Source organism: Trichechus manatus, unplaced genomic scaffold, assembly GCF_000243295.1.
Source record: "Trichechus manatus latirostris isolate Lorelei unplaced genomic scaffold, TriManLat1.0 scaffold00024, whole genome shotgun sequence".
In the NCBI taxonomy this organism is placed as follows: domain Eukaryota; kingdom Metazoa; phylum Chordata; class Mammalia; order Sirenia; family Trichechidae; genus Trichechus; species Trichechus manatus.
Window position 1 is genome coordinate 15,917,264 of NW_004443960.1, and position 17,674 is coordinate 15,934,937.

Sequence of the window (17,674 nt, forward strand, 5' to 3'; positions counted from 1 at the left end):
ATTCTAGACTGAGTTTTGATACAGAATGTGTGTGGCTCTTAGGAAATTTACTTCCCATCTTTGGACTTCATGTGCCTCACCAGGAAATGATGCGTTTGGTTCTGGTCAGGGATAGAAATAAGTTTCATCTCATAGGGAAACTGGAATCTATTGACAATGTCTGCTCATAGGGCTGTGTTGAGGATTCGAGGCCAAACGGTGGTTTAGTAATGTCTGCCTTGGACACCAGATAAGGAGGCAGCTGCACTCCTAGCCTAGATCTCTGAGTCCCTTTCTTGTACTCACAATTTTGGATTCTGGGGCTCAAATCTAAAATACTTCCCTGTGGGATGGAAAACCCATCCATCTGCCCCAGGAGCCAAACGCAGAACCTCATGTCTTGGGAACTCTGGGCAGTGTCTGCAGGACAGTTGGCAGCATTGGTTCCAGTTGGGATGCCTGCCATCTTGGCAGCCACAGCCAGTGGGTGCAAAATTGATAGGTGCCGTGGCCTGTGCCTGGGAAAAGCTAACTGTTGGGCTGAGCTGTGGGTGTGGCTTGTGTCTCCAGCTCCTGGTCCAAACTGAGCCTGGGTGGCCACATTCAGAAGGACCCGGGGCGCCGACGAGACCTAGCCAGTGTCTCTTATCTGGCTCTGTTGGGTAGAGGCTGCATTTCTCAGTTCTTTCTTGGCACATGGCATGTCTTGTTTATGGTCTGCAAATGCCTTTGAGCTGTGAAAAGCAGAACATTGTAAAGTGATAGTGATTGTCCTCTATGGGGAACTCACATTTGTGACTCACCCGTTCTATGTCAGGACCAACCAAGGCTCTGATACACCCTCAGCCAGTCCTCACAATAACCACGTGAGGTGGTTGTTATTAGTAGCATTATTATCAAGAACTTTACCAAGTTAAGTAATTAACCTGAGGACTCGCAGCAAAGGAACGGGGAGATCTGGACTTAGGAGCCTCTGATCCTACTCCCTGTTCCTGGTGGCTTTCTAGTGCCAGCTGCTCATAGAACTATGAACTGGGGATTAGTGATTCCGATTCAAGTGGCTAATACCATTAGGAAGCAGAAGTGATCCAAAAAAGAGATCCAAACTGCAGTCTCAGGAGATGGGCTGCTCTGAGCCAAATCCTCCCTCTGCCACTTAGTGGTGAATGACTTGGAGCAAATTATTTTTCCTCTGAGGCTCAGTTGCCCAATCTGTACAATGGGACTATTAATACCTACCTCCTAGAGTTGTTGTGAGGTTTAAATGAGATAATGCTTACAATTATAATAATGCCTCGCCTATGGTATGAGTTCAATGTTAGCTAGTATTTTGATGATTGACAGTACTGACAAGCTGTGTGATCTTGGGCACATTGTCCTAATGCAGAGGAGACCAGTTCAGTTGCCTGTAATGGCCAAGGCAGGGGCTTTATTATCTTGCAGGAATGCATGTCCAGCGTAGGCCAAATCTTCCATTTTTAAAAGACAAGTGAGAAATCTGGATTTGCTTGTTAAGTATCCTTGTTTCAAAATACTGGCAACGAATTCAAATATTTTGTCAATGCAACAGGCCAAAGAAACTATCTCTGGACTATCCACCCTTGTCTTAACAGTTCATACCTCAAGGCTCTAATCTTTAGAATAGATGTATTCAAAAACTTCTCTTCGGAGAATTATAATTATGTGTACCTTTAAAACAATTAAGAAACCTCTTAAGGCAGAACAAAGCATGATATACGTGATTTAGATTTTCGGCACACCCCCCAAGCTGAGTGTGGGATCATTAAAACCATTCCCGAGTTTCTATGTGTCTGTGGCTTCTCGTACCTTCCAGGGCTGTGTGGGTTATTAACTACCAACTCCAAGGGCCAGAGCTTCATTTTGAAGTTCTGTTGCTCAGTTCTGGGGTCTGGGCTGAAAATGTGGAAGGAATAAAGAGTAGTAAAGAGACCTGTAAACTTCTGAAACTTATAATATGAAAAAGAGAAATTGAGAGAGCAAGAAAGACTGAGACACAGAGAGAGGAATCCACCAGTTTTAAGGACCCAAGCCTAACAAGCCTAACTGCCAGCATCTGTCTAAGTCAGTGATAACCCCCTGCCCTCTCGTGGGGTTTCTGTTTTCTCCCCTGAGCCCTATTTGAAGGTAACCTAGCAGTTTCCAACAAGGTGAGCGCTGTGTGGTGCTGGCCTTCGTCTGCATTCCAAATGCGGCCTTTCTTGGAGAACAAGGAGGGAACTGTGTGGTGGGCACCCTCCCTCCTCCCCCAGTGCTGCCTGCCAACACGTGGCCTGCCCTCCGCTCAGGAGCCTCCGGCACGTGAGAGAAGCTCCCTCTGCAAACTCGCAGGGACGTCCAAAGAGAAAGGCCCGATACGTGAGCATCTTGCTTGCTCCATTAGACCTCGAGAAGGAGTTGAGGAGTAGCCACGTCCCTGTGGTGGAGGAAGGTGATGGCAAGGTTTCTGGGGCAGGAGGGGCACCTACCCCATATATATAGGGAGAAGGGAAGGGGCAGCAAACACCTTGCACCTATTGTGGACATTTCCTGAGGATGCAAAGCATGAACACTCGGCTCTTGAGAGTGCCGTGCATGCATCAGACATAAGGTAGCTGCTGGGTATCAGAGGTATGGTCCTATTCTTGGTTTCTCATGGCCTGGCTTTGTCACCTGGATGCTTTTCAGTCTTGGATTACCCACGGTGTCGTGTCGGGGTTCTCGTGCTTCATTGTACATAAGAACCCCCTAAGGGTGTTTAATTAAAATGCAGATTCTTTGGATCCTTGCCCAGAGGTCCTGAGTCAGTAAGTTCATACTCTAAGAAACACTAGCATATTGGTTAAGGGACCAGTTTCTGATCACTTACACACCTGAGCACAGTCCTGGCTCCAGCCCTTATTACCCGTAGCCATGGAGTCGATTCCAACCCATAGCGACCCTACAGGACAGAGTAGAACTGCCCCATAGAGTTCCCAAGGAGCACCTGCTGGGTTTGACCTGCTGACCTTCTGATTAGCAGCCGTAGCTCTTAACCACTGCACCACCAGGGTTTAGTCCTATGTTTTTAAGCGAATTATCCTCCCTGAGCATCAGTTATCTGATCTGTAAAATGGGGAGAACGATACCTCCCCTGGCAGGGTTGCAAGTCTTTCACGTACTTAGCACAAAGTGAGCATTCAAAACAAGCTAGCCAAGTTTACCCATGTCGCTGCTGTGCTGTGAGATGGATTTAGTTAGTGGCTATGAAGACTTGCAGGGTAGAAAAATCGTGCTGCAGTAAACTCGGTGGTGGAGTGATGTATCTTAGCCTTCATGACCTTGGAAGAAGAAGAAAACAAGGGGAAGATTATTTTTGAGCTTCTAACCATGTGCCAAGGAGCTCTGGTGGCGCAGTGGTTAAGTGCTCGGCTGCTAACCAAAAGGTCGGTGGTTCGAGCCCACCAGCCTCTCTGCAGGAGAAAGATGTGACAGTCTGCTTCTGTAAAGGTTACAGCCTTGCAAATCCTATGGAACAGTTGTGCTCTGTCCTATAGGGTCACTATGAGTTGGAATCGACTCAACGGCAGTGGGTTTGGAACTATGTACCTGGCGTTTTCGTCACCTAATCTCATTTAATGTTCATGGCAACCCATCATGTCCGTGGATACCCATTTTCAAGACGAGGAGGTGACCGTATGTCTGGGTTTTCCCGGGACAATCCAGGTTTACACCTGTTGTTGTTAGGTGCCGTGGAGTCGGCTCCTAGCTCATAGCCACACCCACGCACGACAGAATGAAGTGCTGCCTGGTCCTGCACCATCCCTATGGTAGGTTGCAGATTGGAGCATTGTGATCTATAGTGTTTTCATTGGCTGATTTTTGGAAGTAGTCCACCAGGCCTTTCTTCGTAGTCTATCTTAATCTGGAAGCTCTGCTGAAACCTGTTCAGCGTCATAGCAACATGAAAGCCTCTGCTGACCTATGGGTGGTGGCTGCACACGAGATGCATTGGGTGGGAATCAAACCCAGGTCTCCCACATGGATGGCAAAAAGTCTACTGCTGAATCCTGGTGTAATTATTAATAGTGCCCCTTTTTCCTTCCAAAAAGGTCCCAGACAGTAAATTCTATGGCTATCCTATAAGTGTGACAACAGAAGCTCTCAGGAGCTAGGGACTCTGCTCAAGGTCACAGATCTCCTCAGAGGTCATGCATGACTTGAACCCATGTTCAAACCCCAAAGCTTGTGCTCTTTTCCACTGACCGCCCTGTTTTGCCCTATGCCAGACCCATCGTACAAGGGAAGGAGTCCATTGAGGTCTCTGGCTTGGCTTCCAAACTCAGCTCCTGCCCATGGCCTCTGTGAGTCCAGCTTGCCAGGAGCATGCCGGGGAGTTTTTGTCCCTTTCAATCTGAGATCCCATGAAGAGCTCATTTCATTTCCTTCGGTGCCTGGTGTTTGGTAGCGACTAAGAACAATGTCAAGGCTACTGATGGTGGGAGCTCCCTGGTTCCGTCACCCATCAAGCTTGCGCACATGGAGAGCCCCAAGCCAGCCTTCTGAAGAGTCTCCCCGAGTGTCTCTGGCAAGAGGCTGTGCTGTAGGGGCTTATTGTTTCTCCAGCTGATTTGATGGGCTTCATGGGGAAATCTGACTCTGAAGGCTTGAGTCACAGTGTTATCACCTGCACACCAAAGCCACTGCTTCACACCCAAGAGCAAACACTATCTTATGATGTCTTCACGACAAAGGAAGAGAATCCCCCTGCCTAGGGCCGAGGCTCACTCTGGGCGGCTCACCCCAACAGGAGAGTCAGAAATGTTGGAGGCATGCGTGGACTCATAATGAACACATTCCTCCTCCTCTCTTTACTGAAGCTTAATTGCTTGTTAAAATGAGGCCTTTGGCCTTGGTGAGGAAGGATTGTTACTCGCGAATATCGGAGCCTGGCTTCCTTGTCTCAGAAGCAAGACCTGTGAGACACAAATAGGTTTCGTTTCTCTCAGCCCTGTGATCAGGCTCCTGCTTCTTATTTAAACAGTTCACTTTGGGAGTAGAAGTGTACACAGAGCCACTTTAAGCTCACTCCTGGCTTCCTTATGATGCCCACCAGGCATGGTTCTAGCTACCGAGTCGGAACTCAGTAAGCACGTGTGGATTGATTGGGCTAAGTCTACACGGGGCCCTGCCGGCAGAGGGGCTCCGTTTGGTTTTCAGTCATGGCACGTGTGCTCATTTCCATCAACCATGTCCACTACCTTTAAAAAACAAAACTCTGGGTGCTAAAAATGGATTCTAGCATTTATTAAGGTGGTACTGTTTATTTGCTGTAAGTGTTCTTCTTTTGGATAGACTTTATCCACATTGCGAGGTTCCTTTGTCTAAGGTGGGGCTGTTTTCTCCAGTAGGAAAACAAGCAGTTTTCCGTTGAGTTGATTCTGACTCATGGTGACCCCATGTGTGTCAGAGTAGAACTGCACAACATAGAGAGTTTTCAATGGCTGATTTTTTGGAAGTAGATTACCAGGTCTTCCTTCCGAGGTGTATCTGGGTGAACTAGAACGTCTAACCTTTCCGTAAGCAGCCAAGTGTGTTAACTCTTTGCACCACTCAAGGACTCTAAAGCAGGTGCCATCGAGTCGATTCCAATTCATGGTGACCCCGTGCGTTGTTGTTGTTAGGTGCCGTCGAGGTGGTTCCGACTCACAGCTATCCTCTGTACAAGAGAACACTATGAGTACCTACTATAAAATAGTGGAACATAGATTTCTCAAGCGCAGGGCTCTGAGTTTGAATCCAGACTTACTGTCTGGGTGACTAAAGACAGGTTACTAATGTTTCTGATCATCAGTTTTCCCATTTCTATAGTGAGAATATAGGGGGGCATTAGTGGTTTAGTGGTAGAATTCTCGCCTTCCGTGTGGAAGACCTGGGTTCGGTTCCTGGCCAGTGCACCTCATGCGCAGCCACCATCCATCTATCAGTGGAGGCGTACGTGTTGCTGTGTGATGCTGAACAGAATTCATTGGAGCTTCCAGACTAAGAGGGACTAGAAAGAAAGGCCTGTCTATCTATTTCAGAAAATCAGCCAGTGAAAACTCTCTGGATCACAATGGTCCGATCTACAACCGATCATGGGGATGGCACGGAACCAGGCAGCGTTTTGTTCCGTGCGTGGGATCACCATGAGTGGGGGCTGATTCAGCAGCAGCTAACAAGAACATAATGAGGATAATGATAGTATCTGCCTCATATGATTGATGTCAGGGGTAAGTGAAATGATGTATGTAGAGAGGTTAGTCTAGTCCCTGGAGCATAGTAAGTACTCAACAAATGTCAGTTATTACTGCTATTCATGATTGTTCTAAACCTTGGTCAAGTACTGTGTCCCTGGGATAAAGTTTAGAATAAACCAGAAGAATGAAAACCGTCTATAACTCAGGGCAAGAGGATCCTGAGTGATCATTTCCTTTAATGTTGTTGTAATGACGTGAAATAATAAATTTTGTAAGAGAGAGAAAGAGTAAAGGTCAGATGCTTTAGCTTGACCACTTAGCTTGTCTTTGGACCACTGTCATTATGAAGGGACCTCATTTTTGTTCACACGGGTGAGGAGGGTAGCTGTGATAGTTTGTAAGCAGAAGGCGTTTGGAAGAACTGGTGTGAGGTCCTACTGGTGGCATATTTTCCCTCTCGGTATAATGGGACTGCTACTGCAGAACCTGGCACAGAGTAGGCCCTCGAGAAAGGATAGCTGTTAGTTGTAGTGGTTTCAGGTTCCTGGAATGTATTTGCAGATTTAGGAAAAGAGTATGTATCATTTCGGTTCCAAGGCTGTGAGGGTTTGTTACGAGTAGTTTTTGGGTCTGTCAGGGTTAGTCTTTGGAAAGTATTCGTTAATGATTGCCATAGTGATGCTGTATAACAAACCATCCCAAAACTCAGCGGCTTGAAACAACAAGATATTTGAGATATATATACTATGTATACATATATGTATGCACAAACGCACATATATATACGTATACATACACACACACATATATATATTTATATGTGTATACATATATATGACAAGAACAAAACAAACCATTTGCTGTTAAGTCAGTTTCCTACTCATGCTGACCCCCTGTGTGTCGGAGTAGAACTGTGCTCTATGGGGTTTTCAATGGCTGTGATCTTCGGAAGTAGATCATTAGGCCTTTCTTCCGAGTGCCTCTGGGTAGACTAGAACTGCCAGCCTTTCGGTTAGTAGCTGAGCACTTAACCGTTTGTGCCATCCGGAGCATATATATATGTGTCTGAGGGTCAGCTGTGGGTATTCTAATCTGGGCCATCCTTGGCTCCAAGCTGCAGGCCAGGTCCAGCTCCACGTGTCTGTCATCTTCTTTGGACCTGCAGGCTCTGTGGGGCATGTTCTCCTCATGGCGATGGCAAAAGCACAAGAGGTCATGCTCAATCATGCAAGCATACTGCGAGCCTCTGCTTCTGTCACCTTTGCTACCCTCCCATTGGACAAAGCAAGTCATGTGGTCAAGGTTAAGGCATGGGGAAGTACACTCTGCCTCTAATAGGAAGAAGTGCAAAGTCACATGACCAAAGGGTGTGGTTCTAGGGAGTGGTGAAGAACGAGGGCCACAAATTCAGTCAACCTTGTTCCCCATTTGACTTCCCCAATTTACTCATTGCAATAAATAAGAAAGGCTGGGCTGTGGTTCCTGGTACCTGCATTAACATTCTAGAAGCACTCCACTGTAGCATCCTAGCACGTTACAAATTCCCCTTTGGTCTCCGGAAGCCTTTCCTCTGACAGACAGGAATTTACTGTAAACTGAAGAGTCCCAGTTTAGACAGACACAATGGATTAGGCAGGCAGTGTCACTGACCCAGTTCCACTTCGTTAGCCTTTCCAGTTGAGGATGTTGCTGAAAGTGAGACCTCGCTGATAGGCAGTCATATCTTGAATCCACTGGACTGGGCCTCTTTGGGGAGAGACTTGCATCTGGAATGTGCACAAGACAGAGTGGAGCACAATTTTGTTGGCAAGTGAATCCCAAGTGTTAATGATGTGGCCACTTGTGAGTACTTTATCCTCTTCCTCCCTAGTTAATTAACAAGCTAAGTCAATTTCTTTTGTGCTTTTGCCCTCGGGAAGCCTTTTAATGAATCTTGGACCCCTGACCATGTGCTGATAGGGGTTCCAATTTTGGAACACCGAATAAAGACGCAGTGCTTCCGTGTCCAGAGATCAACCTCTTGGTTTTGTCAACACAGTTGACAGGGGTTTCCTGTAGCTTCCTAAGAAGGGTCTTACCCAGGGAAGTTATTCTGAGGAGTTCAGGATGGCATTCTCCTGCTCCACCCGCTCTGGAGTCTGAGCAATGAAGCATAAGCCCCAGACAATAGCCAAATTGGCTGTGAAGTACAGCTTAATTAATTTGGGTAAGCACGCAAGAGCGCAGTGCAAGGCTTGGTGAGGAAGTCGTCTTGAGACTAATGTCTGAGGCTGAGAAGCAGCTTCTTATCTTCTAGTCAAAATCAAGATGGTGGGATCTGCATGGAGAGACAGCCAGCCACTGACTGACTCCGACCCAAAGAGCAAACTTTGCTTGCTCTCACTCCTAGGCAGCATGTACAAGGTCTCGCTCACATAGACCAGGGGGATGATTATGCTTCTAGAAGACAAAAACAGGCCCTGCCTAGTGTGCTTACCGGGCAGGCACATGGCAACAAGAAGTATGGAGTCCACTCTTCCTGGGGCAGGTGGTAGATTTGCTGGCTGGAGGGACTCCATGAGAGATGGCTATAGTAGTGACCCTGCTTACTGGAAAAAAGTGGTGTAGTGAGTGTCCGGTTCTCAGCAGTTAGTCACGTCTTCATCCCTGGGAAGGAGCTAGTAAGGGCTTGAAGAGGAAGACCCAAAGCATTTTCTTCAGGACATTCCCACATTCCTTTATGGGCCAAACCTGAAATGTGGGGAGAGGGAGAGAAATGTTCCCTCCATGTCCTGGGAGAATGTGGAAATTGGAGGGAGACTTCTCTTGGCAACGTATTGTGAGCGGCTCCATTGGGGAAGTGCTGGGAATGGGACTCGTACCTGGAATTGGGGAAGATGAGTCAGTCCCTTATCTGGAGAGGAAGGTCAGCACTGACCAGAGCCCAAAACACTACTGAGATCATGCCTCTCGCGCTCATAAGAATTAGGCCTTGTTCTAAAGATTCCACAGGAAGTGATCAAAAAGGTGAATGACAGTTCACCTAGGGCGGTGGTTGGTTGTTGCCATTGAGTTGACTCCAACTCATGGCGGCCTTCTGTATAACAGAACAAAATGTTACCCAGCCTTTTGCCATCTTCATGATTGTTGGTGTGTTTGAGTTCATTGCTGCAGCTATTGTGTCAATCTACCTCTCTGAGGGTTTCCCTCATTTTCACTGACCAAACACGATGTCTTTTTCTAGCGATTCTTCTTTCCTGATGATGTGACCAAAGTAAATGAGTTGAAGTCTTGCCACCCTTGCTTCTAAGGGACGTTCTGGTTGTATTTCTTCTAAGATTGATTTGTTCCTGCTTCTGGCAGTCCACAGTCTATTCAGTATTCTTGGCCAGAACACAGTTCCGATGCATCAATTCTTCTATCTTCCTTTTTCATTATCCAACTTCCGCATGCATACGAGGCGATTAGGGGTTTAAAATGTTCCAATTTCCTTACACTACTTTTTGTTCCCAGTATAGGCCAGCAGCAGGCTAGTGCCTAGAAGAACACGTTTGAATATCTGCTAGAATAAAGCATAGTTGCAAACTGAGTGTGTACTTCAGGGCGCTAAAATCAGGCCCATTTCTGTCAGAGGCAGCTTAAGGTTATTTTCCCAGACTTCTGAGTCTGAGATGGTTACGTTCAGAGCGGACATGGTGCAGACAAAAATAGTCTTTATGTACTAGGTTTCCTGTTTTCCTTGGAAACCACTTGCTGAAAGCCACTACCCCCTCCCCATAAGTTTCTTCCCCTTCTGTATCCACCCTGCTCTCCCCACCACCCCCACAAAGAGTTCATGTTTAATGACCCGAGACATTACCACCAAGCATTTCTAGTCAATTGGCTTTTGTAGAGAGTGAATGAATAGGACGTTACTCCGGCCTTCTGTGTCCTGAAAAGGATCTTCCCCAGCCCATTGGAACGTGCTACTCAAACCAGGAATTGAGCGCCTCTCTTTCTCTGTCTCCATCTCATTCCTTCCCTCATTTTTTTCCAAGATCAGACACAAATTGATGGCTGCGGCCCTCCTCCCCCCAAACACACACACACACACACACACACACACACACACACACACACACACACACACACACACACAAAACCTGTTGCCATCAAGTTGATTCAGACTCATGACAACCCATGTGTTACAGAGTAAGACTGCTCCATAGGGTCTTTAAAAAAAATATTTTATTGTGTTTTAGGTGAAAGTTTGCACAGCAAATTAGGTTCCCATTTAAGAGGTTTTATACAAATTGTTCCATGACGTTGGTTACAATTTTCACAATGTGTCAGCATTCTCATTATTTCCATTCTGTTTCTTCTGTTTCCACTAATCTAGCTTCCCTTCCCCTCCTTGCCTTCCCATCTTTGCTTTTGGGTAAATGGTGACCATTTAGTCTTATAGAGTTGATTGTCCATAGGATTTTCTTGGTCGTACTCTTTATGGGAGCAGATTGCCAGGCCTTTCTTCTGTGGCACTGCTGAGTGGGTTTGAACTGTCAACCTTTAGGTTAGTGGTCGAGTGCAAACCGTTTGCACTGCCCAGGGACCTTTTGCCCCTCATAAGGGTTTTATATTCTTCCAGGTTTGTTTCCTGTCCTCTCTGGGTCCAGCCTCTCCTCCATATAGAGAACGCGCTTTGAGATATTCGGCTGGTGTGCTTTGTTTCTTATGCCTTTCTACCTCATCATTTCGCGTGATCTTCGTGCTGGCGCCTCTTAATGAAAAACTTGAGCCCCCCTAATTGCTTGAATGTGGGAGGGGAAGTTGGGGGCAGCAGATTGGGCCAAGCTCTCCTAATGTTTCCATGGAATGGGGGAGACAGAGTTGGGCTGCCCTCCCCATGGGGTTGCCTGAGCACAGAGGATAATGGACTTAGTTTTAAAATGATGCTGGGGTAGTACATTAATTTTTCCCCACTACCAATGTGTGTGTTTTTTCCTTTCTCCCCCACAGGACCCACACCGGAGTCCACTGATCACCCTGGAGACCCAGGTTAGTACCTTCCCTTGGCCTTTGTCACTTGTCTCCACACAGGTATTCCTGGACCCCCCTCCGGGGGACATTTGTGCATCCTCTTGGCCCCATGGCTCAGAAAGTGGGTTTAATGGGAGACATTTTTGGTTGTCACAACTTGGTGGAGTGCTGCTGGCATCTAGTAGGTATCAGGAAGCCAGGGATGCAGCTAAACAGCTGACAATGCCCAAGACAGCCCCCCACCACAAAGAACGATCCGGCCTCAAATGTCAATAGTGCTGAGGTTGAGATACCCACCCTGCCTCACGCAATAATGTTGGTGAAATCTCAAGTTTGATGTGCTAGTTATATTTTCCAAAATATTAAAGTAAACATAAAACTGCTAAATTAAATCAAAATGTTCCTTTGGGTGCTCTCTAAAACCATGTGAATGCACTCACAGAGGAGCATGAGCCACTTTGGGAAACACGTCATCTCCACTCTGTCCAGGTAATATGAGAGAACTTCCAGAGCGTGGATTTAACATGATTCCTCTTCTCTTCTTTATCAGTTCTTCCCCAGAAGGAAAACTTACTAGAGTCAGGAGAACCCTTGGGCAAATAGTCTGTATCCAGAACTTTGGTAGTGAAATCTTATGTGCCGGGGGTGGAGCGGCTGTGTTCTAGATGCTTCTGTTCTTGGTCCTCTTATATCCTTCACTGTGGACATCACCCAGTCAGCCCTTCAAAACCGCCATGGGAAAGAGAAGTGATGTGCCCATGGCTTTGGCCAGCACATCGTGGGGGTGACAGCTTGCCCATGGGCAGTGACTGCTCTCAGGCTCATGCCCGTTGGTCCCGGGGATCTGAGCCTCGATGCACAGCTGGCCACGGCACGGGGCCGACTTTGTGCATTTGTGCACACCACTGGGGAAGTGACTCAATTTGTCTCCAGACAACACTCTTACCAGTCTCATCTGGTTCTAGGTCCTCAGGGAGCTGGGGATGTTGTTGTCTTTCTGAGTTCTGATTTCCCGTGTTAAAGAGACATTGGAACCAAACCAAAGTGCCAATGTTTTTCTGTAAACTGTTGGCACAAGCCTGCGGCCAGATATTACTCCATGCTGGGCCTCAGCCCCTCGTGGGACTCAGGACGGGATCCTGTTCAGCTGCCTGCAGGCAGGTCAGACAAGAGAGGCTAGGAAGCGGTTCTGGAAGAAAGCGGTGCCCCAAATGGTACCCAGATGCCACGAGCAAGATGGTAGATGTAGCAGAGCTCGGAACAGCCAGCCATGCAGAGGTAATGTGAAGATGTGCTCGGAGCTCTGGGTCAGTTCCCACTTCTCCTCCTGGTGCTGTGTGTTCCTAGAGAAGGCATTGCCCGTTCCATCCTAGGGCACAGGTACCACAAGTGGGCCTGCCTCTTAGCTTTCATTGCTGGGCTTGCCCAGGGCCCAGCCTGCATTGGAACATTAAGCCCCTTCTTCCGTGCATCCGCTTCTCCCCAGTATTAATTGCATCGGTCCTCATCCCTTGCTTGGCTGATCTGTCCCCGGGCAGCTGTTGTGAGTTGGGGGAGAGGGACTGATGGGCTGCAAGGTCTCCTCTAATGCTGTCTGCCATTAGCACAGCAGAGCTTTGCATCTGGCGGCATCAGGAGGACTCTCTCTGCTTTACAGCCAGATTAATACAATGAGGAAGCTGAGTATGGTTGACATCCCTAGTGTCAGCTTTCCCCTCATCAGGCTGCTCCCAGGGTGTATCAAGAAAGCCCTAACTGTCAGTGGTGAATGCTTCCCTGGTCTCCAAGTGGTGGTTACGTGGGAGCCAGGTGACCTAGAAATGAAAAAAAAAGGAAAACAGTTTGAATGTGGTTAGCAACTTGGTGGAATTATCATTATCCCCACCCTAACTAACATTTACCATTTGCCAGGAATTGGCTTCTCCCATTGAATTCTTAAATACCACTATTGCGTAGGTGTTCTTATTATACCCAATTTCCGAAGATATCTAATGGTCAGAGAAGTTAAGGAAGTTGACCAAGGTCACACAAGAAGTGCATTGCAGAGGTGGGTGTGAGATGCAAGGCTGTATGACATCAGACTCCACCTTCTCAATCTCTATTCTATTTTTCCAGAAAATAAAATTGCCTCAACTAGTACAAAGATTTTCTAATTCTCAGGCAAAGCTGGGGGAATGGGCTTGAATTATGTAACGCAAGATCCATAGAGATAGACAGATAGATAGGTAGATAGATAGATACAGAGTGCTTTGCACAAGTATTTGCAGATCTACTTAGATAAATGGGTAGAGTGATGGATGGACGGATGGATGGGAGAATGGGTGGGTGGATGGGTAAGTGGGTGGGTGGATGGATGAATGTGTGGGTGGATGGATGGATGGATGGACAGATGGACGGATGGAATGCTTTGCATAATGAGTAATTCCTTGACAGACAGATTGGCGCAAGGCTTGTGGGTAAAATGGTTTAGGCAATGGACCCAGTGGAAAATTAATTTTGGAACAACAAAAACAAAACATCCCCCTGCACATCAATAGTGTTTTGATAAACTTAAATGCTCATCATTTGATTCTTTCTTTCTCATTGATCCCCCAAGATGGTTTATCATTTCTGAATCCACTCCACTTGGCAAAGCCTCTTGTCATTTAATTTTAGCTTCTCTGCCTGCCTGCCCCTAAACAGTTTCTCTGTCAATTAGTTAATGGCCTCTCCTCAAACACTGAGATGCCATGGGAGTTGAAATAAAGAAGCTCTTTTGTAGAGTAAAGATTTGTCAATCTGGGTGTTTGTGAAGTTGGCTCTACTAAGAGGGGAGCAGCCCTTCATTTACATTGACATCTCTCAGGACTTGAAGATCAAGGATATCAGGAGGGAAATGCCTGACTGTTCAGTTTTCAGAAACCAAGCAGGTACTTGAATTTCTTTGATCAGCTAACTAGGAGTATCAGGGTAGGGAATTATTTTCACATTATTTAAAGATGATGCTGGGGCCCTGAAGACTGTGAAGAATGCTCATGAATAAAATGAGGAGGGGATATGAAGGAAAGGAATACTTTAAAAATTGTATCAACGCAAATTCACTCATCCATTTACTTATTTAATAAACAGTTCCTGGGCCAGGAAGAATGCCAAACTTTGTGCTAAGGATACAGCGGTGAATAAGACAGAAGGTTCCTGGCCCCTGGAGCATCCATTCTGGCGGAAGGGGTCAGACAATAAACAGACAAACAAACAATTTCAGGTAGTAATTTGTGAATGGGGAAAAAAGACAAGCATATGTATAAGTGAGAGTGGCTGATCGGGAGGAGAGAGGTTGTTCAGGAAAAGCCTCTCACAGGAGGTGGGATAGGAGCTGAGGAGGTGAGAATTGAACTCAGGAGGTGAGTTTTGTGCTCAGGAAGGGAAATTTGAGCTGAAAGCTTCCAGATGAGAAAGTGTTAACCGTGCAAAGAGACAACAATAACAGCGGTCTGAAATTTTTGCATATTATGTCTGGGTTCCTATCAAAATGATGCCAGTTTTCCTTAGAATCAATTAAAGTGTTAGCTTCTTCAAGCTAGAGGCTGCCTTTGTGCCGTTACAATGTCAAGATGAATAAAGAATTACCTTGTCAGGCAGGATGAAGGTGAAGGGTTGAGTAGGTGCGGGAAGAAAAGAGGCTTAAGTTCAGGGCCATCCAGACAAACTAATATCTGGTGCAAGCGTCTTCCCTGGCCAAGGATCTTCAGTCCCTAGCAGTGTTGGCCTGATTTTGGAGCTAATGTCAGAAGCATGGCTAAGAATGGTCATTAGCCAGTTAATCGGCTCCAGTGTAAACCGGTAGTCCTCACTGAGGTGATTTTGACCCCCAGGAGACGCTTGGCAATCTGGAGGCATTTTTGTCACGACTGGGGTGGGGGATGTGCTACTGGCATCTAGTGGGTAGAGGCCAGGGATGCTCCTAAACATCCTGTAATGCACAGGGCAGCACCCCTTGCCCCCAACCAAGAATTATTTGAATAATTCTTCAGATAATGCTGAAATTGGGAAACCTGATGTAAGCCCACTGGCTCTGTGGACATCTTATTGTACAAGACAGTCCCAACCATGCCATTGTGCAGTGTAGAAATGTGCAGTGTGTCCCCTCCTTCGTCTCCTCTTATTTATGTCCAAACGTTATCCTCTCTGGCCAGTGTCTGACTTGAGCCAGCCTCAGGATGGAGCCACGGCGTATTGACCAGCCTGCGCTCTGGGTTGGAGTTGAAAAGGACTGACTCTCGGCACGGAGAGTAGTGACCCACGATGTATATGGGCACGCTCAGGATATATGTAAAAGGCAGGTCTTGTGGGATCATTATGGGGAAAAATCTCATCAGAGATGGTTTCCAGAGAGGCGTATGGCCAGCAGTGCAGCAAGCGTGCAGTGTTTCAAAAAAACAAAAAAACAAAACCCCAGCTACTTGGCTGGAGTCTGGAGGGTGGCTGGCCTGAGGCTCTGGCTTTGGCGCTGATGGAGCGAATAACTCGATTTTTAGGCCTTGGTGCAACCCGCTTCCTTTGTGCCACAGCCTCCTGTGTGCACGTTTCTTTCTCCTGGAGCGCCTCCCCCGCTCCCGGATTAAAGCAATTGCTGTCTCCTCGCCTCTCTTCCAGCTCTGGGCTTCGATTAACCTTTTCTTCCATAGAGAGTGGTTTGGGGAGTAATCAGGGAGCTTCTGAATGGCTCTTACCTGAGTCTCCAGCCCATTAATTCTTATGGTGCCCAGCATCTGCTGAGAGGACGCTGGGACCAAATTGCTTCCAGCCCATCTGCTTCCCTCTCTGCTGCCTCCCTGGGTGAGCAGAACCTCGGTGGAGCAGACAAGGCTGGCTTTGCGACAGCCAAATCCCTTTGCCATGATCCCATTCTCTGGCTCAGATCTGGCTGAGTCTTGCATTAGCCCTGGCTGGCATGCAAAGACCAGGGCTGAGAGGCTGGGCTCAGACAGTGGAAACTTTCTCAGGGCCGGTTTGTGGTCCCATAGCCACGGGCTCCTTTCTGATCCATATGACTCAGGGTGAGCAATGTGATGCAGTGTTCCACAAATAGCCGGCGAGTTCTCCAAAGTGCAACCACATGCATCATTTCGAAAAATAGATGGTGTTGAGATCACTATTCCTCTGTTCTTAATGGGAGCCGACTTCATCCAGGACGCTGAAGGTTCGAATTTAGCCCTTGGCCCAAAACCCTTAAAATCACTGCTATTGTAAGCAATGACAAACGTGCACTGGACATGTGTGACGAGCCTGGGACTGTACGTTTGATGTGTGTTAGTAGATTTAGTGTTTTTAGCTAACACTCATTAAGTGCTTCTTACCAGGCAGTCCTCTAACTTCTTTACAGGGACTCACTCATTCAAATTCCACAAAGATCCCGTAATGCCATCTCTATTTTACAGATGAGAAACTGAGGCACAAGGAAGTTAAGTTACTTAACTGCCCAACAATTAGCAATTGGAACAGCCAGGATTTGAATGCTGGAAGTCTACCTTTCATTTATCAGGATATATAACCCCATGAAGCAGATATTAATTTTAGACCCATTTTACAGATGAGCCATCTGTAGCCAGAGGGATCAAGTTTTCTTTTGAAAGTTGCACAGTCAGTAAGTGGTAGAGCCTAGATTAGAGCCAGGTTACACGTGAAACCCCTTTCACTGCTATGTCACTAAGATATATCTGTATATCTTATATCTATGTAACATATCTTATAGCTATAAGATTTATCTGTATAGAGATATCTATATATCTCTGTTATACCTAAATTCTATATTGTATGTATCTTATATCACATATATTATATAGATCTTATATATACTATAAATATTACATATCTTATGCCTTATATGTCATATTTTATTTTTATGTGTAACACATACTATACATAGATATACATATATACACATATGTTGTTGGTAGCTGTGTTGAGTTGGCTCCGACTCATGGCAACTCCATGCACAACAGGAATAGACTGTTGTGGTCCATAGGGTGTTCATTGACTGATTTTATGGAAGTAAATTGCCAGACCTTTCTTCCTAGTCTTTCTTAGTCTGGAAGCTGGGCTGAAACCTGTTCAGCATCACAGCAACCACAAGCCTCCACTGACAGACGAGTCGTGGCTGTGCTTGAGGTAAAGTGAACTTGGATCTCCTTCATGGAAAGTGAGAATCCTACCACTGAACCACCACTGCTCCTCACATACACACATATAAAACCAAACCAAACCCACTGCCATCGAGTCAATTCTGACTATAGCGACAGGACAGAGTAGAGCTGCCCCACAGGGTTTCCAAGGCCGTAATCTTTATGGAAACAGACTGCCACATCTTTCTCCTGTGGAGTGGTTGGTAGGGTCAAACGGCCTACCTTTCAGTTAGTAGCTGAGTGCTTAACCACTGTGCCACCAGGGCTCCTTATCCACAGGTATAGGGGTTAGGATTTACAATGCTTTTTTTTTTTTTTTTTTTT

General features: G+C 46.5%; 1 protein-coding gene across 1 annotated transcript in view; it reads left to right on the plus strand.

Annotated features, from left to right (window-relative positions):
* Positions 1–17,674, plus strand: part of XYLT1 (xylosyltransferase 1) — a gene marked incomplete at its 5' end in the record, with an annotated part of 369,697 nt that overhangs the window by 106,562 nt on the left and 245,461 nt on the right. Inside the window, one exon of the mRNA XM_023728323.1 lies at positions 11,169–11,207. Coding sequence (XP_023584091.1) covers positions 11,169–11,207 — 39 coding nt within the window. The remainder of the gene's footprint in view (positions 1–11,168; positions 11,208–17,674) is intronic.